A 24,932-nucleotide genomic window follows, 5' to 3' on the forward strand; every position below is an offset into this window, starting at 1 on the left:
AAATTTAACAATAACCTGACATGTAAAAAATATGGACCAATCTTATAACATCAGTACCAGAGACGAGATATAAAAGTTTAAAGTGTCGATGCAGTGCTTTTTTTGAAGAGTGCTTTTTTATACTCTACTCTGTAATACTGTACAATTCTCCAGCATTGCGGAAGGACAGTCAGAATTAACATTTTGCACATGCCAGTGCTATCACCATACAAGTTACAATTATCAACATCAAAATTTCCATTTGGTTTTCCAGACTGATATTTATCACGCATCAATGGCAAAGAAATGGCCAAAGGAGTTCCTAAACATGTCTGAGTAGATGTATGTCTGCGTCCTGTAGATGTGGTTCAAAGTATTCTCTACCTTACATGTACAGTGTGTACAGTATGTATGGCTACTATATAATGGAAACTGATACTGCTACTATGTTTTCAGCAGAAAGCGTTCCTAATCAGATATGGAACAGCTTTAGAGCTCATTGCATTACTACTGAGCTGGATGACACCATACCACACAGTCACGTGTATCCTCAACAAAGACAGAGGGTCAACTTCTCCAAAACAAGAGAGAAGAAAACTCAGTCCCTGACATGACACACTTTACACACAAAGAGAGATTAATTGACAAAGCAAGCTGCCTTTCACAAAAGCGCCAACATCAACTCTTGAAATGGTCAAACCTTGTGTGGGTTGCATGCAGTCTTCCAGGATACCACAGACTGGGGACAGGATGTTGAGTCTGTGTGTTTTTATCTTTTTTACAACATTGACATTTCTGTTTTCAGTGCAGCCCATTCAAGATTGGTTTCCCTTTCAGTGCAACACTGGACACTACTGAGGCATGTGTCAGATATACCGTACTAACTGTGGACTTTAGCCTTCTGAAACGATGGTATGCACACTTCAGTTTTTAAAATCTTGAGCATGTGTACACAAGTGGTGGCCCACGACTGACGGCAACACGCAGAAACATGTAGAGCATGTAAACTTCAGCACTTTGTTATCGTGTGACCTTAATGGCTTTTTTCATAGCAATCATAATATACCTTTGTTTCAGCTAAATTTGAACTAAAAGTGAACACATGGCATGTTAATGAGTAAGTACATGTTCAACCTATACACAAAGATATCAACACACACATACATGTATATGTATGAATGTACATGTAATACATATGTATATCTATGTATGTACATTACATATAATATATACACAATATATACACTGTATATTTATCAAAGTATACACCTGTATATATTTTATGATATATATATATACATACACATATATATAAATATATATATATATATATATATATATATATATATATATATATATATATATATATATATATGCATACATACATGTATATGTATCTACATGTATATATACATATAGTGAGATAGATAGTTATATGCAAGTTTTCTATAACAGAGATGAGAAAAACTCTAGACTTGTGGTATAAAGGTACTACATGTAGCTATCGTTATCGGATGCAGAGATCTTTTAGAATTACGATTTTCATGTTTATATCCTAATGTTGTTGCACGCTGAAGATTTTATCAATTGCTGATTACTTCATACAGGACATCATTAGCTGTTTAGATGATAAAAACCTTACAGACATAAGGTTTAACAAATATTACAGACACAAGTGACATAAAACGATAATAGAAACAGGGAAACTGCATTACGTATTATGAGAATTAACAGTTAAACCTTACTTCATAATTGGGCTATCTATAATCATAAAAGAGATATTGTGCAGGAAAGAGATTTGCGTGATATTTAGATAAAAAAAATGCATGATATTTAGATAAAAAATATAACACTAGTTATTTCCCTTTATAAATATGATATCATATTATCCTTTACTGTTGTGTGTAGGTTAATACAGACATGTTCATCTCTCTTTGTATTCTGAATGAAGATTGATAAAATCAATTAATTTCAGTTTTTCTTTCTTTTTATTGCAATGGACTCTGAATGAGGAATTTTGTTTTTGTCTGAGTAACTATAGGTCAACTGATTGCTACGGACTATTTTGAATGATAGGGCTTACACTTCGCCTGTCCATGGGGCCAGAAGGGGAAATTACACAAATCCTGAAGCTGAAATGGTTTCATTTCAAGGTTTGCCAATTAGCTGAAAGCAAACACAGGCCACAGCTGAGAAGCTCTCCAACTGCTTCATATGTTCCCTGGGTACATTTGTGAGTTACCAGTCTATTATTTTTGTGGCGACCCATTGTGATGGCCTTCTCCCTAAACTGAAACATTGAGAACACCCCAGTTGTCATCATCTTACATTGCTGTAATCTCCATGTATGAAGGACTTTTAAGCACGTACACAGCAAATGTGTCTCCGAGGATCAGGATATTGGGACATTTTTATGGACGCATACCATTGAAGGAAACTACCGCAGTTTTTACATTGCAGCTGCCACACTTAATAAACAATACCTGAAACATGCTTTCAATGACCTTGAAAAGCTAGTCTTCTAAATGGGAAAAGGAAAGAATAAGGGTGGAGTTGATGAGAAGACGAAAAAAATATCTTCCAAATCCCCCAAAAATTAAAATGAGGAAATGGATTTGGGCACTCTTTTGAATGAGATAACACACACTTTCTCCTAAAGAGGATTGTGTGCACAATGTACAGACCTATTATGAAGGATGATGCCAATGCTGACACAACGGATTGAGAATTTGCTACACTGAGACCACACACACTAGTATGTCTGACAAAGGCCTTGAGAATGTATATCAATGTCATTTGACGTTAGGTAGTTGATTTGGACCACACATTGTAAACAGAAATAGAGAAATTTGAACGTGGAATTGTGTTTCAGTGTCAAACACCAATGTGCATTAAAGTTGATAGTTGTGAAATTTTTTTTCTGGCAGTGAAGATTCCCTGACAACCACTTCCACATGGCAATGGTATCTTATACTTTTTACACATTTTTTCCTTCAAAAACTCATAATTGGCCACCATGCTGATGTTCCATCTCGCATCAGTTGATCTCTATCATTATCCCTGACCATCGCATTTTTACTGAACTCATAGTAGCGGTTAATGGACACTATCATACGAATTTACGCGAGCTTGTCCATTTGTCCTGCTGTTGAGTACACACAGTCGCTATGCTCACTTCCTGTGTGACCTGAGCTGGGAGAGGCATCGGCTGGTTGGTTAACAAAGACTCTAACAATGTGGGTATACATTGCCGGGTCGTACCAATAACTGACCCTGAGTTTTTTTTTTCTCTCACAATACAACGCAACACAACGCAACTGAACTATTACTTTGGCGATGGTGACATTCTTATGTAACTAAGCGGACGTATTTGTTTCTCTAAAATTCTCGACAGGAATACAAAGAACTGTGAGGTGCCAGTCACTGGCAAATATTATTTTTCTTGTTACGCGCACACGTGTCTCTATACTACAAAGCGTTCCTCTTTATAATATACAATATGAAGCAGATTTTGTTATATTTTATGAACTTGCAATATTAAAGTGTGTGGATTGAAATTACAGAGTGGTGGAAAAAATGATGGGTCGCGGAAATAAATATGATTAAAGCAATTAATCAGCGAAAGGAGTGTACTGTGTATAGTCATGAAAGGTGTATCATTCGGCAAAGCAAAATTAAATAACAAATCGTTAACAAAATACTGTGTTGGAATTTTGCCATGTTTCATTAATGAACATATTTAATGTGTGGCGAAGTCTGTCTAGACTCCACGGGACACAATGACCGAAATATCAAACTCAGTAAACAAGACAACAACGCACCGCACTACTACGCGCGATCGAACGTTTTCTACTAAGTTTCAACGTTTTAAACTGCTAGCAAGATATGTAAAGAAATGTACTCTACTTACTATCTCGCCATTTGTGCTCGCCATAATGCAATATTTGAAGGGGAAATTGTCAGGTTGTACTTATAATCTGGGCGCTGCCATTTTTAGACAAACTTGTCGGCGAGAAAAACAGCGCATGTCGGTCAAAGGTCAAATTTTCAAAGGTAAACGCCACCAAGGGGCATGGTGAGAAATTTTCATCTATTTTTCATCAAAATGAAGAAATCTATGCAAGTTTCTCGGATCATGAGTGTTCTTGCGAATGCTTTAGAATGTTAAGTGTGCTTAAGAACTATTTTTAGAGCAAAGTAAAACTTGGTTTTCTCCTTAATTTGTGAAGAATTTTGACAATCGTTCACGCCACCATCGATGAATAGAGGAAAGTAAACAAAAATATTGCGTCATTGGAAAAGGGAAAGATGGCGGCAGAAATGGATAACGTTACTTCAAATCAACAAAAAGTGAGTTTAGTTTGCCATTTCCTACCTCATATATTTCAGACAGTTGCAAATATGAAATTAATTTGCATTTTAGGTTCTTTTAAAGGCTTCCCAATATCAATTTTTCACGTGAAAAAGTTTCGTAACATGCGAATGTCTAAAACGAAAATCAGTTACATAACGGTCATTTCTTTATTGTCAAGCTTGGCATTTGAGTCAACTCTCTTTGTTGTCTTGTTGTCAAAACATTCAATCTGGTGCTCAACAAACTTCCGATTCCCATTTTGCGGGGATTAGTTGAACAAAAGCCTCTGTGTACCATCTATACCGTGTTCGTACGAACGCGACACAATTTTTTTTCTTCTCTCGAGCGGGCTAGAATTGTACCTCTACCACTACAAGCGGTGTTTAATATGAGCTTCCGATACAGTTCTCAGCTGTGAAACTGGTGTGTCAGTGATTTCACCATGGAAGAGAACGCGCTCCGCAAAATTATAGGCCACTGAATGTAATCCAACTTGCAGGCGTGGTAGAGGCAGTCTGAGGAAATCGTCTTAAGCGATTCATCAACCGTTTGACAAATAGGAAGCTTGAAACTGCAGCCAGATTAGCCTAATACTAGTCTTCTCCACATATATATGTTCTGATGGGTGTGGTCAATCATCGACTGTTTGTTTGCAGAATCATACTTGCGGGCAGAATTAGTTTCTTTGCCATGATGATTAATGCAGACACGGTACAACCAAAACATCACGAACATTTCTGTTTGTATAAAGTTTACTCTAATCAGACATTTCAAAGGTGAAAGAAAATTATTATGTGCCAAAAAGGATTTTCTCTCTCACTGTTGTATATTGCAACATGGAATTGTCGTCAATTTACATTTTGCCTTTTTTTCCTTCATGTTTAAATATCTCATAATAAAAATCAGAGAAGGATCGAAATTCTTATCAAAGGGTAGTTGACAGGGCCAGTGACTGGGATTTTTGACAATTTTTCAACATTTTTTTATTTCTGTATCAACTGCAGATCCCGAGCCTACTCAGACAGACATTTTGAACTAGCCAATAATTCAGTGTTGGGCAATGCATGTAGTTGTCACTGTATGTAGTGGTAGCATAGACAATGGAGTGCAGGATGGCACAACCAATTCAACAGCGGACAATATCAGTGTTCATCGTACTATATTTATGAAAAAGCTGTGTCGACATGTGCAGTGGAAGTAGGCATACTGAATGTTTCAACCTGCTGTTAATGGAACAAAGACTGAAAAAAATCAAAGAGTTAGCTTTATAGGCAATTGCACATAATCTTCCACTAGTTTCTGTCAAAATTTAGTGAGTTACGACAGATAAGAACTTCTTCAAAAATATTTATCAACTGTGACAATATCAGGGTTAAGTAAAATGCCAGACTGAATGCTGTCTGTACGTGAACCCCTAATTTGAGTCACAAGGTCAAAATTATAAAAAGTTGATGAAATATTAAAGTTATCCTTTTGCAGCAGACAAAATGTGATAATATTGAATGTATCAAATATAAATTAGATTTGTGTAGATTTAACAACACAAAATCACGAAGGCTCTGACATTTTGCACATGCTTGGAAAACACTGTTTTTTTTCCTTGACATTTTGATTAAATTTCAAGGTGAGCTTGTTCAGAAACACACTTGTCCCGTTTGATTGCAGTCTGTTCTCTGCACCAAGTAGTGCAATGTCTGGCCAAAATGAACCTTTGCATCCTTTGTTTATGAACCATTTGAGTGCTGCAAATCTTTCCCACCAAAATTATAATGCAACATTTTACCAGTTCTGTGAATTTTTCTGAAAGTTTTTGGACAATTTTGGACCGAATGAACATCACATTTCATAAGCTTCAGATTGTTATCAAAACTTTAGCAAAAATTCGGAAAATTGACTGGTGTATGTTTGATATAGGTGACAAAAATTTACTTTAGCACTCAAAGGGTTAACACTTCAGTATTTATAGGGTGACTATTTGCACTTCATCTGTTGCTTCTATAAAGAAAAGAAAAACTCCAATCATTAAAAAAACAGTCTTAACCCAGCGTTATTATATTTTGAAGGAAAGAATTTGAGCACTTTGCACGATTTTTGATTGCTTTTAGTCTGCCCTTAGTAACACATCACTTGGAGAAGGTGCCCTATTGTGACATGATTCTCTCAACAAGCCGCTAATGAACTACCAGCATAGCCTACAGAATACTGGAAATAACATAATCCCTATAAATATCTATTCATTGGCAGAGGGTCTCCTCATCCGCTCATATCTGCAGGATATACATCCTTGTCACAGCTCATAATGATGTGTCTCTTTGTCAGAAATTTCTGAATTTAAATCAAGTCATTCCACTGGAACAGATTGTCCAAGAGAAAAAAAAATCAAATCCAGAGAAGATTTTATTTTTTATTGAAATATATATCACAATGGTTCTATTGGACCATCTGTCTGTCAGATCTAGGGTAGACCAGGGGATAATTAACCTTGCCAGGGATTATGATTCTCCTTTGCCATTCCGTCTATTGTTGCTGCACCCTAATTACTTCACCCTTTTAGCCCGCAACAATGGTCGTCGTTTCCTTCTTTCAATGTGGCTAATGTTGTGTTTCAGTGTGTACATGTACTCGTTGAAAAGACAGTGTCTGGAGCTAGGTATTATGAGCCAGGAGCTAGCTACCGGTAGTGAGAAGTTCACAGCAACCCTGAAATCAGTGCGGGGATGAGAACAAAAGTACATGTACGCTGACAACATCTGAAATAGATCCAGATTGAAGCTGGCGCGTAGCATCACCTTAAACAGCATGCTCCTCTTTTCACTCATTGATTTATATCAGGGATATTTGTGTCAATTGCAAGGGGAAGAGGCATCTCCTCCCGCAGGGTAAATAATAGCTGTAATGAAAATTGACATTTGCATATCACAGAATTATCTTGGAAAGGAAATGACTTAATCATGCCAGCATTGTCATGATTAGTCATCCTTGATCGATAAAGTACAGGCAGTCAGAGAAGAAAAACAATCCCAAAATATCTTTTGACCTCACAAAATGTGCAAGCTAGTGCAAATGTTGTTTCAGCAGTAATGCCATTAATCTTTTAATACTTAAATAATATGCTATTATATTAAAATTGATAATAAAATAAATAAAATAAATAAATAAATAAATAAATAAATAAAATGAGTGCATAAATAAATAAATTATATACGTGTCTGTTTATTTGCATGTATATATGTTAGATAAAATGAGCAACAATAGATACTGAAAATAAATTTATTATCATTTACTTATTTCATTCTGTTTATCTAATATAACCCTTTTCCTGCCAGACAGTAATAACTGTATCCCTTCCCCATCAGCCAAGTCAGTAAAAAGCGTATTGAGCCAAAACATGACGTATTTTCACCCACTTGGCTTGATATGTTATAGCATCTTTTGTCAAAAAAAATCAACTTTACAGTATTATGTTTTCAACAGCCTTCAAATGTACAGTATTATGTTACAATACATCATATGGAATACGTTGTGTTTCATTAATTTTAACATCTTGACCTGGTGGTGAAATATGGACTTGGCAGGAAAAGGGATAAATAAGTAAAATTATTATATATATATATATATATATATATATATATATATATATATATATATATATATATATATATATATATATATATATTTCTCTTTTACTAATTTTATTCTATTTACCCAGAACATATATTATAGAAATAACAGGTGATGCGCTGACCATTAACGTTTATTTATCGGCAAGGGCTCGGCAAGCCTTGCCTGTTAATTTTTGGCTTTCCTCTCACCCAGGCCCATAAATAAACGTTAATGGTCAGCATGTAGTCTGTTATTTCCATTGTATTATCAATGAACCCCAAAAAAGCTCTTAAAATTTAAGAAAATTTCCCGTGCAAACGACAACAGGGCCCCAGAACTTGTCAGTGAGTAGTGTGCGCTGCAAGCATTTGCAAATCTGGAGATTTTTTTGAAAAAAGTTTCTAAACTTGGCCCACAAGTGCTCCATTTTATTTTGTGGTTGATTATGATCTTTGTACAAATCACAATTTCCGTTTTAGCTGTAAAGTTACCATATTCATATTCACGGGCATGTAAACAAACCATTACTATGTACAGAACAGAACACATTTTTTTCAATGAAACTACACATATTCATGTATTTGAACATTTTCAGCAATGATATCTAATATATACCAATAAATATATATATATATATATATATATATATATATATATATATATATATATATATATATATTTATTGGTATATACTATATATCATTGCTGAAAGTGATCAAATACATGAATATGTGTAGTTTTCATTGTAAAAATGTGTTCTGCAAAGATATACAAAGAATACAGGCCATCTCGTTAAGCTTGTAGTCTTTAAAGATTTGCTATTTCTTTTGTCAATTTTTTTCTCCAACTTTTTCCTTCTGCAGGATGAAGAAATCGAGAAGATGGAGAAACGTCTCGAAAACTGGAAAGTCTTTTTGCTCAAGGCAGACAAAATTTTAACTTGGGAGAAGCCATTTTATCCCTATGTCCTAGCTGGTACTGTGACCCTTGTTTTCATGTAAGTACTCAATTTTTTGCCCGTAAAGGTGGCAATCAACAAAGTTTACTTCACTTCTGCAGAGAATTCACATCTAGATATGGTGCTGCCCATTATTAATAGTTGACTTTACTAATGCAGCTGTTGTTAGTCTTGTCCTACGAATGTTATGAGAATGTACACACCATGTGTGTTCATTGAACATGTCCTAGACACTGTGCCAATCCTACAATCTTGCTGATTATCCAAACTCTATCAGGTGATAGCTGCTTTATTGCTGTTTTAATCTGGGTACTTTTGAGTGTTAGATAAAGCATGTGGTATTGCCCTTAACTTTAATGTAAGGGGATTCTTAAATTAGCAGAACAGTTGCCTGTGCATTTGTTCAAGTGCAGCAACTGTAGAGTCTATCCTGCTATGCGCTCTCTTTCTCTTTCTTAGCCCCTGAACATGGATTTGAAAGACCATGACAATGTAATCTAACAAATTTTAGGAGATTGATTCAGTCATGTAAGAAATTACTATTTTGCAGACAGATACTGGTATCCATCAAAAAAAGTGGGAATGGTAGGAGAAGTGGATGTTGCTTCGAAACAATGTAATCACACAGTTTCGTTTTCTGATAGCACAGCCTTGAGAAAAAGTGGCATGTAATTTTGTCATTTTTGTGAAACAAGCCTAGTTGGAATGTGAGGGTGATAAGTAACTGATTTCCTTTCAACCCTTGCAGAGTTATCTGCTGGCTCCAGCCATCCATTTTGACATCTGTCGCGATGGCTCTGATGATAGCGTGTTTGGTGGACTATCTCGCACCAACACTTCGTAACAAGTATGCAGACAACAAAGATTGGTAAGTTTAATGGCCAAGTATAAGTCAGTGAGTAGACTCTCAAAATAAAACATTTTCCAAGCTGTTCAAGACATCCAAGCTGTTCAAGACACTATTGGATCAGGGTGCTTTGAGGACACTGACAAAAATCAACCTAGGACAAACAGTATGCCATCTTCAGTGTTGAAAACCACTCAACACTCACTACTTGAAAATTTGAGTTAAACTGTGAAGACACTCTGCCATTATTAGGGCTTGGCTCCTTTTACCTGATCACCGATTGATCAGTTCCTAAAATATTAAAGTTTCCTTAGATCTCTTGATGAGTGGAAAAATTGCCTGTGTGGATCTGAGGAGAATAGAATATAGACGTATTTGGGAAACAAAACATGTACCTTTTCATTTTGCAATACTACCGAGTGTAGGTAAGGTAAAGTAAAGAAAGATGATGTGTAACAAGCAATTTGTAGGCGGATGAAATCAGTTTGCTTCTCTCTGCTGTTGAATTTACTGCATCAGCTCCAACGCAACAAATCACAGACACTCAACATACAGGTGGGCATCGATTATCCAAAGGAAAAGAGAAAAGTAAGCAAAATGCAAAATTCACATTTCTTTCTCCTTCCCAGGACTGCGGATCAAGAGGCTCAGTTTCAGCATATCTGCATTGCATTGGTTGACGCCAAGCGCTACATTCAGGGTGTTGTCAATTCCGTGAAGAAACTGAAGAGTGAAAAACCCAAGCATCATTTCATCCTAGTGATGAGTGTGCTGGGATTTGTCGCATTCATTGGCAACCTCATACCAAATCTGTTGTTGGCCTACCTGATCGGTGAGTAGACATGTAGTGTATCTTGTTCCCATGCCGATCGAGAACAGATATCCTTGCCCTTTGATTCACTGAGTACTTATAACACTGGTATGTGATGTAATTCTCACACAATCATGAGATCGGAAGAAATTGATCGAATCTCTGCAGTTTAAATTTTTTGCTGGTATTGAAAGCTTTCTAGTGGTAGGAACTCTGGCTTGAAATTTGAATAGGACCAACTTTGTGGTGAGATCACAGCCTAGTCAAATATTGATTGTGACACAAGGATGCAAAATCGTTCTGATTTAGTGATAACGTACTTGTAGCATATCCTCCGCTAATAGAGTCCATTTCAATGAATATATAGGTCTTGTCATCGAGTACAAGAACATAAATATTTATTTGAAACATTAGACAAAACTGTAAGAAATTGCATGTTCAAGAATCACAAATATTGTATTCTACTACTACCAATGTTATCATGGAAGCCATATTCAGAGCCCTACCGCAAAATGAGGCTGTAAAAACAGAAAAAAAATTTACCAAACTTGTCCATAGTTCAGTCGCATCATCCCCTTGTCGAGTATGTGATACCATATTCGTAACAAGCCCACAATAGTGAACACCGTTCTGATTTTCAAATTTGCAGTTTTTTTTCACAGTGCTGGCCTTGGTGCTGCTACCTGGCTTGAAACATCGTGGCATCTTAACCAAGTACTACGCCCTGATCATGGAGAAAATCGGCAAACTGATCAAACGCAAGAAGAAGGCGGAGTAAAGACCTGCGGGAGAAGTGGTGTCCGTTTGCTCTCAACAGAGTGTGTGCAGGCAGGGTAGCTGTTCCATACAAATGCACATCGTCTGAATTACCTGCTTTTGAAGATATCTTGGAGTGGGTTTTTGGATTGGTGCTACGTGTGCCAATATAGCCTTTACCAGATGTCTGTCCACTTTTCTTTCTGAAGATGTGTATCCCCACTGAAGGAACGTATCATTTTATCTTCATTCAGCCAATAATAGCATTACAGGGGTTAGGGTCTCATAAAGGTTTTTTGTAAGTAAGGCAAAGCAAGAAGTGATCACTGCTACGGTAGTAATAGGGTGGCTTGTCAGTGATTGGCAAGACTGCAGAACACTGGGTCCATTGTAACCTACCATGCAATTCAACACAGTATTATACTGTCCTAGGGGGTATGTATGCATGTATCTATGTGTTATTCTTTAGGAAAGGCACTCATAGACATGCACTGAGTACCGGTAATACTATAAGGACGATGGGCCCACTGTGTTCATAAGAGGTGCTGAGCAAGTTGGGTGTCTATTATGTAGGGGAGAAATTTTGTCACGGGGTGTTCATTCCTGTATGGATGGGGGTTACACCATGCCTGTACTGGGACAAGAAAAGCCACTTTGCCAGAGCAGAGCACCATCGAAGCCAAATCTTGAAATATTCATAGTTGTCACAGCATGAACCAGGATGTCAGGTCCAATGACGACTAAAATAAAGTATACAAAGAAATTCCAGTGAAAACTGGGATATTCATATTCAGTGCCTTTGCCTCTTGCTATCAAATGTTTTTTTTTTCATGGATTTGTACAGCTTTTGTAGTTTGCCACTTTTTTCCAGAGAAGACCTTAAAAAATTCATGATTATCCGTCTATAGTGTTTAATTAACAAAAGAGTAAATCGTCAAGACAAAGCAGAATTTAGTTTCATACACAGACATACAGTACGTAGTTCATTATACAGTACATGGACATTAAGGGTATTTTCGGAGTTATCTGAAGTTCAGCAGTAATCCCTAGCAAAGTAGAGTTGTAGCTCAGAGCTTAGTAAAGTTCTAGCTGAACAAATTGCTCATTTGTCATTTCAAGCACAGAAGAGTACATAAGTCAAAACTCCCTTTCACCATGGCAGAATGGTATGATCCTAGTCATATTCAGTGATTAGGTACGACCAATGTGCTTGGGAGCAGGGGGGTGTAGGGTAGGTGTAGAAGGGGCTAATTTGTACAGAATTGTATAAGATTTTTCCAGTTTCAGCAACAGAGCTGGTTAATGGGTTAAATTATGAATATACACCTAAATTGTGAATTGCTTGAAATTTATTGACAGAGATGTTTAATTCGTACTGTTGTTGAGGTGTTTTGGAGGATAATTTGCATGTTTTAATGTAGGGTTGAAATGTTTCCGCTTTCCAACCAGTTTACATTGCACCCAGTTTGGAAGATTTTGATTGTTGTTTGCGACATTGCTTCTGCCATAGCAAAGATAATTTTTATGTGGTGATGATATAGACATAATTTTACTTCAAAAGCTTATAATTAACTGTTTTGGTATGTGCGTTTAATTCACACATTGTAATTTAGAATTTTATAACCTATGTCTTGCTTTTTTCTGGTTCATTTGCATAACAGAATAGTGCACGCAAGTTGTTTCGTATGAGGGCATAAGTTTCAAGTACAAATTATCTGTGCACATAGTTGAGTAACATTTATAAAGTAATGCTTGTAGTGTGTGTTTTTTGAATTTTTATAGCGTAAACTTCGCATATAATGTGAAAATGTTCTTTTGAGGCACAAAACTCACATATCAGAGTGATTTTTGTTGATGTTTGTTGACTCCAGTTCTATCACACGATGTTCCTCTTTCTATTTCCCCAATTTATCTTTTGATTTGTGTTCGTCCTGTGATAATTCAGCGTATAAAGATGTGACTCATAAGTGCTACACATTCACCCCTGAAATTAATTGTTTCCCATTGTTTTCATTAGCCTGGTTGATTCCATTAGCATGGAAAAGGGGAAGAGATTGGGCTTGGATGTTAAATATTCCGTCAGAGTTCCTAAGTTTAGCAAGTAGTTTTATTTGTCTGAAGACATTCCACAACATACCAGACACTCAGGGGTTCCAAGGGTATTGCAACTTCTACCTGTTAATTCAATCCCTAATGGTATAGGGTAATTGTACCTGGAACAAGAATTTTGTTTTTGGGCAAGTTTGACTTGCAGAACCTTTATGATTTAGTTTTCTCATGTAGAATGCTACCCTTGTTGACTCAACCCGCCAAGGTGAAATATACTTTAGCTAGTCTCTGTCAGAATGTATTAATATTGATAATTGTAACAACTACCCAAATATCATGGCAATGTCTTGCCACTTTCTTTCGTTACAGCAACAGTGTCTTCCAGCGTTGCCTGTCACAATTTAATACTGGTCAATGTCTTATCGCACTAGATCCACCTTCCCAGTGCCTTTCCCATGTGAGGAGTTTGACCTCGGGGAAACCTTCGACCCAAATGCAGCTGATCGTTAAAACCGCGTTCTGGATTACTTTTAGACTGACTACTTACTTGTGCTGGTTGTGCTGTACTGCCATATCTGTGTAATTAACCATTTTATCGTAGCACTGTACTTCCACTGCTGACCCTCCCCCCAAGCCCCTACATAATGCAACCAGCCTATTGAAAGACAACGAAATGATCAATTCTCTGACTTCCCCTGTATAAATGTCTAACCATCGTGTTGAAAGCAATAGGATTTGACAAACTGATACCAAGGATGTTCCTTGTCAAGGTCATGGTCAAGGTTACATATTAATGCTACCTAATATCCAAGAAACTGTATAACATAAGGCAAAGTTAATATATGGTGAAAGGGCAACATGATTCTTGAGCTATTGAATGGAAATGCCGGTAAGGTTCAAAGGCTCTTTTATCATGTACCAGTGTTCAGTACTAAATTGCTGCAATTATATGCATAGTTGAAGGAGGTATGTCGGTATACAGAGATGGTACTAAAGTTTTTAATGGTTGGCCGACTGACACTGCACAGGGAAGTGGGGTGCAATAATCAGGCAAATTTCCATTTGAGTCACATCCTTAGTACTCATACTGTATTGCTCTGAAGTGATCTCGACTTTATTCTCTTTCTTTTCTCCAGTACTATCATCTCTCCTTCATTTGTCTTACATTCAGTGCAATGAAGAACAAAATAACCCTACCATCCAATGTTCGTGATTCATTTTTACACTGTAAGGGGCAAAACAGTATTTCAGTTCTTTGCAGGGATGAAGTTGGTTAGGAGAAAGGACCAGATTTTGAGATAATTCGCTTCTCGGGCATTGAACGATGGTGATGTTTGTGTCTACCTCTGTTTGGATCCTATATAAGGATTTTTATTTAAATAGTGTTCATATTTGAATGTGATGTACAGATAAGTTTGTTGAATTTGGTTTAAATACTGTAAGTCAGTGCAGATCCATGTAAGCTTATAACATGAGTCCAAGTATTTCGAAGTGTTAATTTTCTCAGTACAGGGTGTTTTGCATAGGTTGTTAAACCTGCCGCAAAAATTCTGTTATTTGCCATTTCACATGCATGGGATATTTTTTCCATCCAATTTTATATAATTAAGTGAGAAAGAGTGGATGGTATATGATAGCTTACCAGAGTAAACTGCTTTGTAATGTGATTTCCCCTCCGATCATCAACTTTCATCCCTTCTCATTGCAAATTGGAAGAGTCCATCAATACAGGAAAGGACTGTTCCACTTTGCTTTGGGTAGAGGTTCAAGTTCACTGGGCATTAGTCTCGTGAGAATGGCTCGTTTGTGCTGTATTTTGATGAAATGGAAATAGCATTTTAAATCAGAACTTCAAAAAAAATATGTTTTGAAGGATTTGTAGCACAAGATATGACAGCCGTGATAAACACAGATAATAATCTACTGTGTAATCAGGGAGTTACCAAACATAGCCTTCGGCTTTGCTTTGATGATAAATTTAGACACGAGTAAAGTACACAGGGTTGTAATGTACAGTGTCATCATATTAAACGTGGAGTACCGCTCTTTTTAACATCAGCTAAAGGTCGTTCTGTTTGTCCATGAACACAATTTTGTGAGGTCCTCACAACATGACGGTGGTAACTTCGCCGATGCAGGCATTGCTGCGTCATTCTGTCTGTCACTCACGAAGCTCGAAAAACATCAGCGTTGTAGACCAAAGTATTTTCAGAGCAATGTTTGGGGCCACTCACCACAGACACCCCTGTACACAATGAGGATTACAGTACTAAAGCTGTTTTCAGGAAAATTGTTTTCTAGAAAGAGTGTATTGTACAAATGGGCCAGTGTGAGTAAAGGGAAAATTCAATTGCAAAGCATCCATGATAGTAATCAAGAGATATTTTGGGATAATAGTGAATAATGGAATAAACACAATATCATGAAATTAATCTTTTGCATACGTCTTTTTACTTTATATATATATATATATATCGAAGTATACAGATGTCCTCGAGGGAAATTACAGTGCTCAATGCAAAAAGCAGAGCGTTATAAATAAACAGATTACTTCAAGTACAAAGTAATGAAATCTATTACTTAAGTTTCATGCATCTGAGGATTGCAAGATGCATGAAACTTAAGTAACAGATTTCATTACTTTGTACTTGAAGTAATCTGTTTATTTATTTATATATATATATATATATATATATATATATATATATATATATATATATGTATGTATGTATGTATATATATATATATATATATATATATATATATATATATATATATATATATATATATATATATATATATATATATATATATATATATATATATATATATATATATATATATATATATGAATGAGAATATATGAATCAGTTTACATTCCCACCACAAATTTGTTTCATATAGCTAGCAAGGCTTGCTACACTTGTCGGAGATACAACCACTTGACAAGTGTAGCCTTGTTGACGAAACAAAACATATTTTAACAATTTATCTAGCTCTGCTTCTGTATCAAGCGCTCTACTCCACATGACCTTGAAAATCACAAGTGTGTGTGTGTGTGTGTGTATATATATATATATATATATATATATATATATATATATATATATATATATATATATATATATATATATATATATGTATATATAAACATGTAAAATCTAGAAAACAAACCATGTACAAAATTTAAATGTAAGATAAAGATATTTTAAAGTTTCAGGAAAAAAATCGGCAAAGACAATGCCAAGTTCATGATTGTTACCAGGTGACCCACAAGTTGATTTCTGATTTACAACAATGCAACAGAAAACCAAACTATAGAATTCTCTGTGACCTTTCCCAACTTCCATGATAACATTTTTGGAGACTAAGGCAAGAAACCAGAAGACTAAAAACAAGTTTTGTTATGATCAAATTGTGAAAATTTGTGAGATATTAATTTTTCAAGATGAAACCATTCTTTTAAAGCAAATAATTAAATTCCTGGAACTCTCATCAAAATATTTATCTCAGTAAATGTAACCATACCCGTAGATTAATGTATTCAAGTCCATTCTTAGTAAAACCCTGTGCACTGTTTATTATGTGGGAGAATTTTATGTAATTTGAGAAAACCCACACATACAGACACACATTATATGCGTATCTCGAGTTACATATACTTAAGTTGACAGTTTTCATCGGTTTATTTGATAACATTGATGTAAACTTTTGATACAATAATGGTATTTAATTTCTGTTTTTTTTGCCCCTGTGGGTGCAGTTCACATAATGTCATGACACTATTTTGTCTGTCTGTCTGTCTTTCAGTCTGTGACAAAAATTATGTTTCAGTCACAGTTCATGTTCTCAGAGTAAGTCAATGTTGTACAGTATCTGAAGTATGTTCATGGAAGGAAAGGTGTGGTAAGTGATTAAAAATCATAGTAAGCAACATTGAAATGAATTTTATTCAAAATGTAAGAACTTCATTGCTGGTTTGTTGAATAGTATCTCATGAGTGAACTGTGAAAATTTCATACAATATGACCCACCCAGATTAGAGTTATGTTTTGAAATGTTGAAAACGAGAAAAAGAAGCCAGGAAATCAGGTGATTTGCATGAACTTACTGCCAGTTGTTATGCTGTTAAGTAAACCCTTCCAATATTTCTAAAACAAATCAATAATAATTGAACAAAATTTTTCAAAAAATGATATTGGGAAAAAACACTGCGTAATATGCCATGCCCCCTTTATGCATGGCGTTGTTCTAGTTATTATTACAACTAACTTTTCACATCTTGGCCTTTTAATTCTCACTTTAATCTTAAAGATGCTCGGAAACAGCAGCAAATAAGCAAACTGTACATTGGAGTAATTCAAGCCTAATTGTTTATGTAGACAATTCTTTGTTGGCATCCAACATTTTAGCTATTAATTTCTTCGTTTGTCAGCATGTTGCCTTCTACTAAATTTCCAACTACGGATGTTTTGAAAAATGAGATTAGAGATGTTTTCAAAAATAATATTACATTCCCTGGAACAACACCCTGAACACTCAGTCTGTGTGGACACGAAGGCTGTATTACAATACATTTCATCTTTGGGTCTAAAGCACAATAAATCACAATGAACCAACACAAGAAACAGAAGTGAATTACTCTTAATTTTGTTAACTGTTTAAGATTCCATGATTTTGTTTCCAGGATGTGACATAAATGCTCAATACAACAACTCTGGCAGTCTGGTTTCAGTCACGACAGCTGGAAGGCATCCAATAAAAAGAATTTATCACTTTGCCTGTTGGGGGCGCACTTCGTGATCAAAATGTAATACAGCTTTGCCTCCTCTCAACATGTAGCCTATTCGATGTACCAGATTGCTATTGACACAAAGTAGTATATATGTGTACATCCCAGTAATGTGTCAATTAAACAGTATACGATTACCTCCATGTGGTAGTGTGTATGGATGTAAAAACACCTTTGTTGTGTTTAGGTCTGTGGGGGATTTTGTAGCTGGGTAAGCACATGCACCAGTATGCAATGACTACAAGTATAAAATCACTCAAACACAAAAAATAATATAAAACTTCTCTTTTTATTTTTTATTCTGAAACTCATAGTTGTCTAATCTTTTCTCATAGTTGTCTAATCTGTATCTTGTCAATAAAATGCATCTGCAGAGAATATCAGAAAAGCGGTTGCCCATGCGGAAAACAAAGTTTATGTAAAATATTACATCAAAAAACTATCATGCATGCTCTATAAAAGATTGCTACTGGGGTGATGTTTGAATGACCTGATGATCTTCCACGTGTTCTGATATTGAAAGTCTCTACAGATTAATTCATGACTTTGGTATTTCAATACTACTGTTACCAGTACGTACCAGCTACATACCTGTAACAAAATTGGACTATTTTGGGATGATATCATTGCATGAAGCGAAAAGTACTGTTTCAATTTGTGTAAACTACTAGTAACCCAGAAAAAGTTAAAATTGATATCTATTTATCATTATTTTTTCCATATTTGATAGACTTGACATGATATAAGTCTTTCACCTTTCACCGGCCTGCAACTAACTAAAAAAAGTTCTAATCATGTGTTTGACATTCGGTGTTTTGATAAAAATATGAAATTTCTTTGATGAAAGATGGCACATTGTGTTTGCACTGACCTTGCAGTTTACTTCATTAGGACTGTTGTCTTGTCCAGATGTCTATAAAACAAAATTCTTTTCGCATGTAAATTGCCCAAGTCAACATGAGGGCCTGTATTTTGATTTATTTTTTTTTCATGAAAATTTGCCAAAACATAGTGCATGGTTGACTAATGCCTATTTCGCACGAACAAAACTATCAAATGCTGGTGAGGTATTGGTAACATACTTGTAATTATAAGATGGTGGTTTTTACCAATGTACTGGTTGAAATTAATGAAGTGACAACCACTGTAGCAACTTGGCTTCTTTAAGACAGTAGATATTAAAGAAAAAAGGAACTGTAATCTACAGAAGGTGTGATTTGTGATCTGTGATCCTTCACTATTGATAATACCTTGTTGTGATTGGACTTGCATTTGTAAACAATATAGTACTCATCAATATCTTATGCCTAATTGAATATTACTATGTCATGCTCTTAGCATTAAAGGAAATTTTCAAATGGAATGTCCCTTTTTAAAAACCTGAAGTCAAACCATAATGTAGAAAGCTATAAGGTTGAACTAGACTATGTCCATGATAGATTAAGACATTTAATGGTGATTGTGTAATTCCCAGGCAGCGCTTGTCTCATCAATGACTATTCCGACGTTGATGTTTCTTCCGTGGTACTGTCAAGGTACCATTCCCTTAGGAAGCAATGCTCCGGTTCCTCATGCACAGTGAAGGTCACCATGGCCGATGTAGGATTCCATTCAAACAAGTAGACCACCCTGTAATGGACATTAAAAAGCAAAGAATTGGACAAGAATATGTGAAATTTACAATTGGCATCAACAAGGGTAAGTGAAGTTGTCGAGAAGGCATACAAGATCTTATAGCTGTGATTAATGGTTGACATTGTTGTATAAGAATTGATGGCAGAGATTCTACTGTCTATACACTTCACAGTCTTTCAATGTCTCACATTCCTGGCCACTGGGAGTGTGGGATCGACGATGTGGGAAAAATCGATTCCATACTCGAGTGTGGGATCGATTTTTCAGAAATCAGAAATCTCAGAAATATTACACTAGCTCTGATTGGATGATAAACAGCCTTTTGTTCCATGAACAAAATCTCATCCAATAGCACGATGATTAACTCACTGACCGGAACTACAAAGTAAGCAGGTGAGAGTACAGGGCAGACGACAGCGTTGTCGCAATTTTGGATAATGTTGTACGTACCGGTAGTTGGTGACATACTCACAAAAAAATGGGAAAATTTTACAAGTAACTGTGAACATACAGTAGGCCACTTTGAACATATAGCCAATTTTTTTGTTGGACATCTCGTCCCTAGCAGAAGTTGAAGTATCAGCAGTGGAACTCGCAACAGAGTTCGCGTTAGTGACACGGAATACTAGATGACCACGAAGTAGGATAGTCGCTGATACAGTTAAACATTAAATGTTTCCAGTGTGAATTTAACGCATTTTGTGGTCATGTGAGAAAAAGAATCTCACACACCAAGGACCTGGGATCAGATTTCTCACACTCGTTGGGAATATTTGCAGCGAGTGTGAGACAGAATATCCCCAACTCTTGTGAGAAATCTGATCCCAGATCCTTAGGGATGTGAGATTCTATTATTCTCAGCATTCTTTGCATCAGAAATATACAAGTGGCACAACTTGGATGCTAATTTGTAAAGTTATTTAGCAATGCACTCTACCTTACTCCCTCATTCAATAAATTAATCAATCAATAAATCTGAATGATAGTCATATTTTTCTATGATTAAAAGTGAAGAAAATTTAATTGTTGCCAATTTGCTACACTTGGTCCGTAAATCCCAAATTCTTTTATTGGCTGGACGAACCAAGCACAAGTAAATCACCAAGGTTACATCAAATTTTGGTGAGATATGAAGTATGAGAAGTTAAATATGTCTTCTTTCAGAAAGAAGTTACATGACATCCCTGTTCCGTGCCAGTCGTCGTGGAAATGAACAACAACACATAGCATGTATGTGTCCCTGTATAGGAACTTGTAGTGTTGACATGCAAGTGATCTCCAACAACCAGCTGCAGCTAAAATCACTGATGTCAATGTGACCTATGATAACACATCAATGACACACTTGTGCTGCAGAGCTAGAATATGTCATCATTTTACATGCAATAAATCTTTATTGTAGATCTTTTCACCGATATCGCTTGACCTAATGACAGAGGAAAAAATTTTCTCCAATGCAGCAATTGTGTGTTAACCTGTGATATTTCAAGCTTACCTTGGATCGTCTCTTTTCACCACAGACTTGACAAAGGACAGAAACTTGTCACAGAATGTGAAACAAACCGCTGGATTCCATGAATTGTAATCAGCCTGTTAGATTGAGATGAACAAAAGAACTGAAAGAGGGACCTTGCAAGATTCCTTATACATGCATCAATATAGGTCATTTGTATGACTTTGACAGGTTTGAAGCCTTCCTCAAATTCACTGAGTGTTTAGTTGGTATCGTATGAACTGTTTCAAATACCAGTCTCAAAAATAGGATACAAAATCCAGTAAACTTTAATTGATGAAAAGAACTCAACATTTTTGTCTTCACTATTGAACTATATTGGGCTAGGCAAGTGCTACTACAGATATATGCATGTATATTGAGTTATATTCATTTCACAACTCTTGTCTTGTCTGTCTAAAGAAATAAGAGTATCTGTCTTACCTTGCACAAGTCTGGTATTTTCAGGGTGTCATAATTTTGAAGCCTGACAACTCTTCCGTCGTCATCGCGGAAACCACAAATAATCCTTGGCACACCGGGAAGGAATGACTGGGCCCACCACTTCAGTAACTTGAATCTGCAGATGAATCATCGTATCGAAAATAATGAATAATTTGTATCAAAACAACCTTTAATCACACGACAGCAAATTCATCCGGTTGTTTGTCTTCAGAACTGAGAAGCTAATCATCAAATGATGCAAACCTAAGTTCACATTACTGTTGATATTTTGCCGCTTAAAATTTTTTATATTCTTCAGTATGCTAATGACAATACAGGACAAAACTGACACGATTTGAATCAAAACACATTCTCTGAATTTTCATGACCTGCTTACCTTATATTCTAGAATTTTTTGCCCATGGATACTAATGTTTACTGTCAAAGGAGATAAAATTGCACGACAAACTGATATCCCCTTTAACCCTTTCACCCCCAGTTCCTTGTATACAGGTCCAACTTTACCATAGAAAACAGTAGATTTGGGACAAACCATGGTGGTGAAAGGGTTAAAAAGGGCACTTCAAACCGTAAGCAGATTTCCACTCTTTCTTACCGCTTGAAGTTCCTATACTGTCTGTCGGTGTCCATCTCACGGCTAGTCTTCAACTCAATGTATCCACTCTGTGTTCTGTGTTTGGGTGATTCACAGCAATCAACCTCACCAGAAAACACCAAGGAATGGCTGTTTAATCTGGTCCTCACTACAGCACAGTAGCCGTCAATGTTGTTCACTGCTTCTTCTGTGTCCGGTGACGTTTCACCGTCAACTAAACAGAAAAGAAAGGTGCAAATTTAATTACCATCACTATTCTTAGCTGTTTTATAGGATAGCATATAACTACATGACCAGAGTTTAACCCTTTGAGTGCTGTAATTTTTCCCACCAAAATTTTAGTGCAATATTTTACCAATTTTCAGGTATTTTTCTGCAATTTTTTGATAATTTTGTACCATCACATTTGGACATCACACATATCATTGGCTAGAGCTTTTAGCAAAATTCTGAAAAAAATTACTGGAGTATATTTTATGAAGGTGACAGAAAATTGCCTTTGGCACTCAAAGGGTTAATGGGTCATGTTATAAGCTGTAGATAGATGGCATAAAATATCAAGTTTCCAAAAACCATTTCCTTGGACAGCTCTCAATCACTGTGATAGGAAACACAGTACTTTACAAATCAAACTCATTCCTGAGCTGGAAATGACAAATGTAACACATATGTATACAAGATAACAAGAAACTGATACCAAAACAATCCACATTCAAATTGCAAAGGGGCTTTAAAGTGAGTCTACTTTATAATTCCATCTAAAAGTCTAGCCAGAAAAGACAAATGAAGTCATTCATAAAATTGATAAATATACTTTAATATTTCATAATGTGGCTGTCTATGTTTTGACAAACAATTATGAAGCATTCATGACCAAGAAACTTCATTTCAGTATTTCATGGTTTCCTTTTGACAACATGCTATCAAATCAGTGACTATCTGGCCTCTTGATGCACTGAATACAACATTTAACTTACCACTTGTGACGTACTGTTCAAATTTAACACCCCAGTAAGTCATTTCTTTGTGCTTGTCTGTCATGCTCTCTCTCTGCTGTTTGGCTTCTTCTGTTTCCACTTCACTCATGTAGTACGTCCCGTTGTACAAGGACACAGCCATCAACCAGCCATCTCTGTTTTCGTACGGAGTACAGAGAATTTTGGTCAGGTGACCTCGCCATGTGACAAAATCTGTATTCAAACTGCATTAGAAAAGAGGAGAGTTGAAGTAAACATCACATAGAGAGCTTTTTAGCTCTACTTTAGTTCAGCTTTGGGATACTCTATTATTAAAGCAACAGAAATTTCAATATCATGACTTTTACCAAAATGTAAATGGCTTATGAAAGCTTGAAAAACTTCCAGTCTGAATAAAACCTCACGTCAGATTATTCTATATGACAGAAACCCACTTTTCATTTACAATGGTCTAAGTCTTATCTTGTGATGGCACAAAATCAAATAGAAGAAAATCAATTGTTTGTGTTGTTGAAGGAAGATATTACAAAGTTGTGGCAACAAGCATTTGGAAGAGCTGGCAGTACCAAAATAAAGTTCATATGGTTTTTTTCACTGTTATTATCCTCTGTAACAAATTGCTAACAAAGTTTGTTCTATAAATCACAAATACACCACATTATCAAGAATATGAATGTTGTACTTTATGTGATGTGTACACATGCTAACAACTGTATCATTGTCAACACATATACAGTGGCTGGCATTACATTGGAAACACTCATAACTTCAGAGAAAGATAGAAAATACGGCACAATACACTTTTGTTTCGGCTTGATATCACCCTACTATCGTAAATGACCATGATCGCGACCACCATCATCATCATCAGCATGATCATCATCACCAACATTGTCATTATAAAAATCATAATGACCCACATTGCTGGGTCAATATATCTGCTAACTTAATATGTATACGCAAATTACAATGTCGCACTTATAAGTTTTCTGGTTTCTCTCTTCCTTTTGAACCTTTTCCTCATCCTCTTCCTTTTGGACCCTTTCCTCATCTTCCTTAGTACCCTGTGCATTTTCCTGAGTACCCTGTGTTTTTTCTTCTATGGATTGTCCATCACTTTGTTTCGTCCTGGAATTTCCTTCTTCTTTAGCATCTTCTTCTGACTTTTCATCTTTTCCACTGCTGCTGTTATGGCTTTTTGAGTGAAGTTCGAATTTATCACGATTTGCAAGAATCCACTTCAGAAGCAAATCGAGTCTATCTTTGTGATCTTCGTTTTTCTTGATGAATATATCATATCCTTTTCTCAAATCAAAGTCAATGCGACGGGGATCTTTTGGCGGAAAGTAGTACTTCAATTGCCGATCGTCGTTGAAGAATGCCCTGTTGGCGTCAATAGAGAAGTGACCGATTTCGGCGGGTTTTCTGAAATACGGAAATCGCTCATTGTACAGGTGTGCGCGTGTTGGAAGACTTTTGGCATCATCTGGCGAAGATCGCTTCCTCGGCCTTTCACTTTGTTCATAGGTAGCTCTTCTCCGCTTAGTGTATTCCGAATCTCTTCCTTCATGTTGCCGTTTCATCTTGAGACTTTCAAATCACATCTCTTTCACTTTCAG

General features: G+C 36.1%; 3 protein-coding genes across 3 annotated transcripts in view; 1 reads left to right on the forward strand and 2 right to left on the reverse strand.

Moving 5' to 3' along the window:
* The window catches only part of LOC139151721 (3-phosphoinositide-dependent protein kinase 1-like), a 40,656-nt gene extending 36,635 nt beyond the window's left edge, over positions 1–4,021 (reverse strand). Inside the window, exon 1 of the mRNA XM_070724694.1 lies at positions 3,890–4,021. Coding sequence (XP_070580795.1) covers positions 3,890–3,913 — 24 coding nt within the window. The 5' untranslated portion in view covers positions 3,914–4,021. The remainder of the gene's footprint in view (positions 1–3,889) is intronic.
* Positions 4,022–4,070: 49 nt separating this feature from the next.
* LOC139151722 (ADP-ribosylation factor-like protein 6-interacting protein 1) lies at positions 4,071–15,789 on the forward strand. The gene is made up of 5 exons (XM_070724696.1): positions 4,071–4,329; positions 8,800–8,933; positions 9,643–9,762; positions 10,371–10,573; positions 11,215–15,789. The coding sequence occupies exons 1-5, from the start codon at positions 4,288–4,290 to the stop codon at positions 11,328–11,330; spliced, it is 615 nt and encodes a 204-aa protein (XP_070580797.1). The 5' UTR covers positions 4,071–4,287; the 3' UTR covers positions 11,331–15,789.
* A 2,630-nt stretch (positions 15,790–18,419) lies between these two features.
* LOC139151723 (decapping and exoribonuclease protein-like) lies at positions 18,420–24,896 on the reverse strand. Its single transcript, XM_070724698.1, has 6 exons — positions 24,292–24,896; positions 23,314–23,537; positions 22,337–22,550; positions 21,721–21,856; positions 21,280–21,374; positions 18,420–19,778 (listed from the first exon to the last, which is right to left on the reverse strand). Exons 1-6 carry the CDS (start codon positions 24,894–24,896, stop codon positions 19,646–19,648), a joined length of 1,407 nt encoding a protein of 468 aa, XP_070580799.1. The 3' UTR covers positions 18,420–19,645.
* Positions 24,897–24,932: the final 36 nt, after the last annotated feature.

The sequence above is a fragment of the Ptychodera flava genome, chromosome 15 (genome assembly GCF_041260155.1).
Source record: "Ptychodera flava strain L36383 chromosome 15, AS_Pfla_20210202, whole genome shotgun sequence".
Classification (NCBI taxonomy): domain Eukaryota; kingdom Metazoa; phylum Hemichordata; class Enteropneusta; family Ptychoderidae; genus Ptychodera; species Ptychodera flava.

Coding starts and splice junctions, on each gene's coding strand:
- LOC139151722 (XM_070724696.1), top strand. CDS start 4,288: ATGGCGGCAGAAATGGATAACGTTACTTCAAATCAACAAAAA. Junction 8,934..9,642: donor ACTGTGACCCTTGTTTTCAT/GTAAGTACTCAA, acceptor CAACCCTTGCAG/AGTTATCTGCTGGCTCCAGC. Junction 10,574..11,214: donor GTTGTTGGCCTACCTGATCG/GTGAGTAGACAT, acceptor TTTTTTTCACAG/TGCTGGCCTTGGTGCTGCTA.
- LOC139151723 (XM_070724698.1), bottom strand. CDS start 24,896: ATGAAACGGCAACATGAAGGAAGAGATTCGGAATACACTAAGCGGAGA. Junction 21,857..22,336: donor CAGTATAGGAACTTCAAGCG/GTAAGAAAGAGT, acceptor ATTCATCTGCAG/ATTCAAGTTACTGAAGTGGT. Junction 19,779..21,279: donor GTGAAAAGAGACGATCCAAG/GTAAGCTTGAAA, acceptor TGTCCATTACAG/GGTGGTCTACTTGTTTGAAT.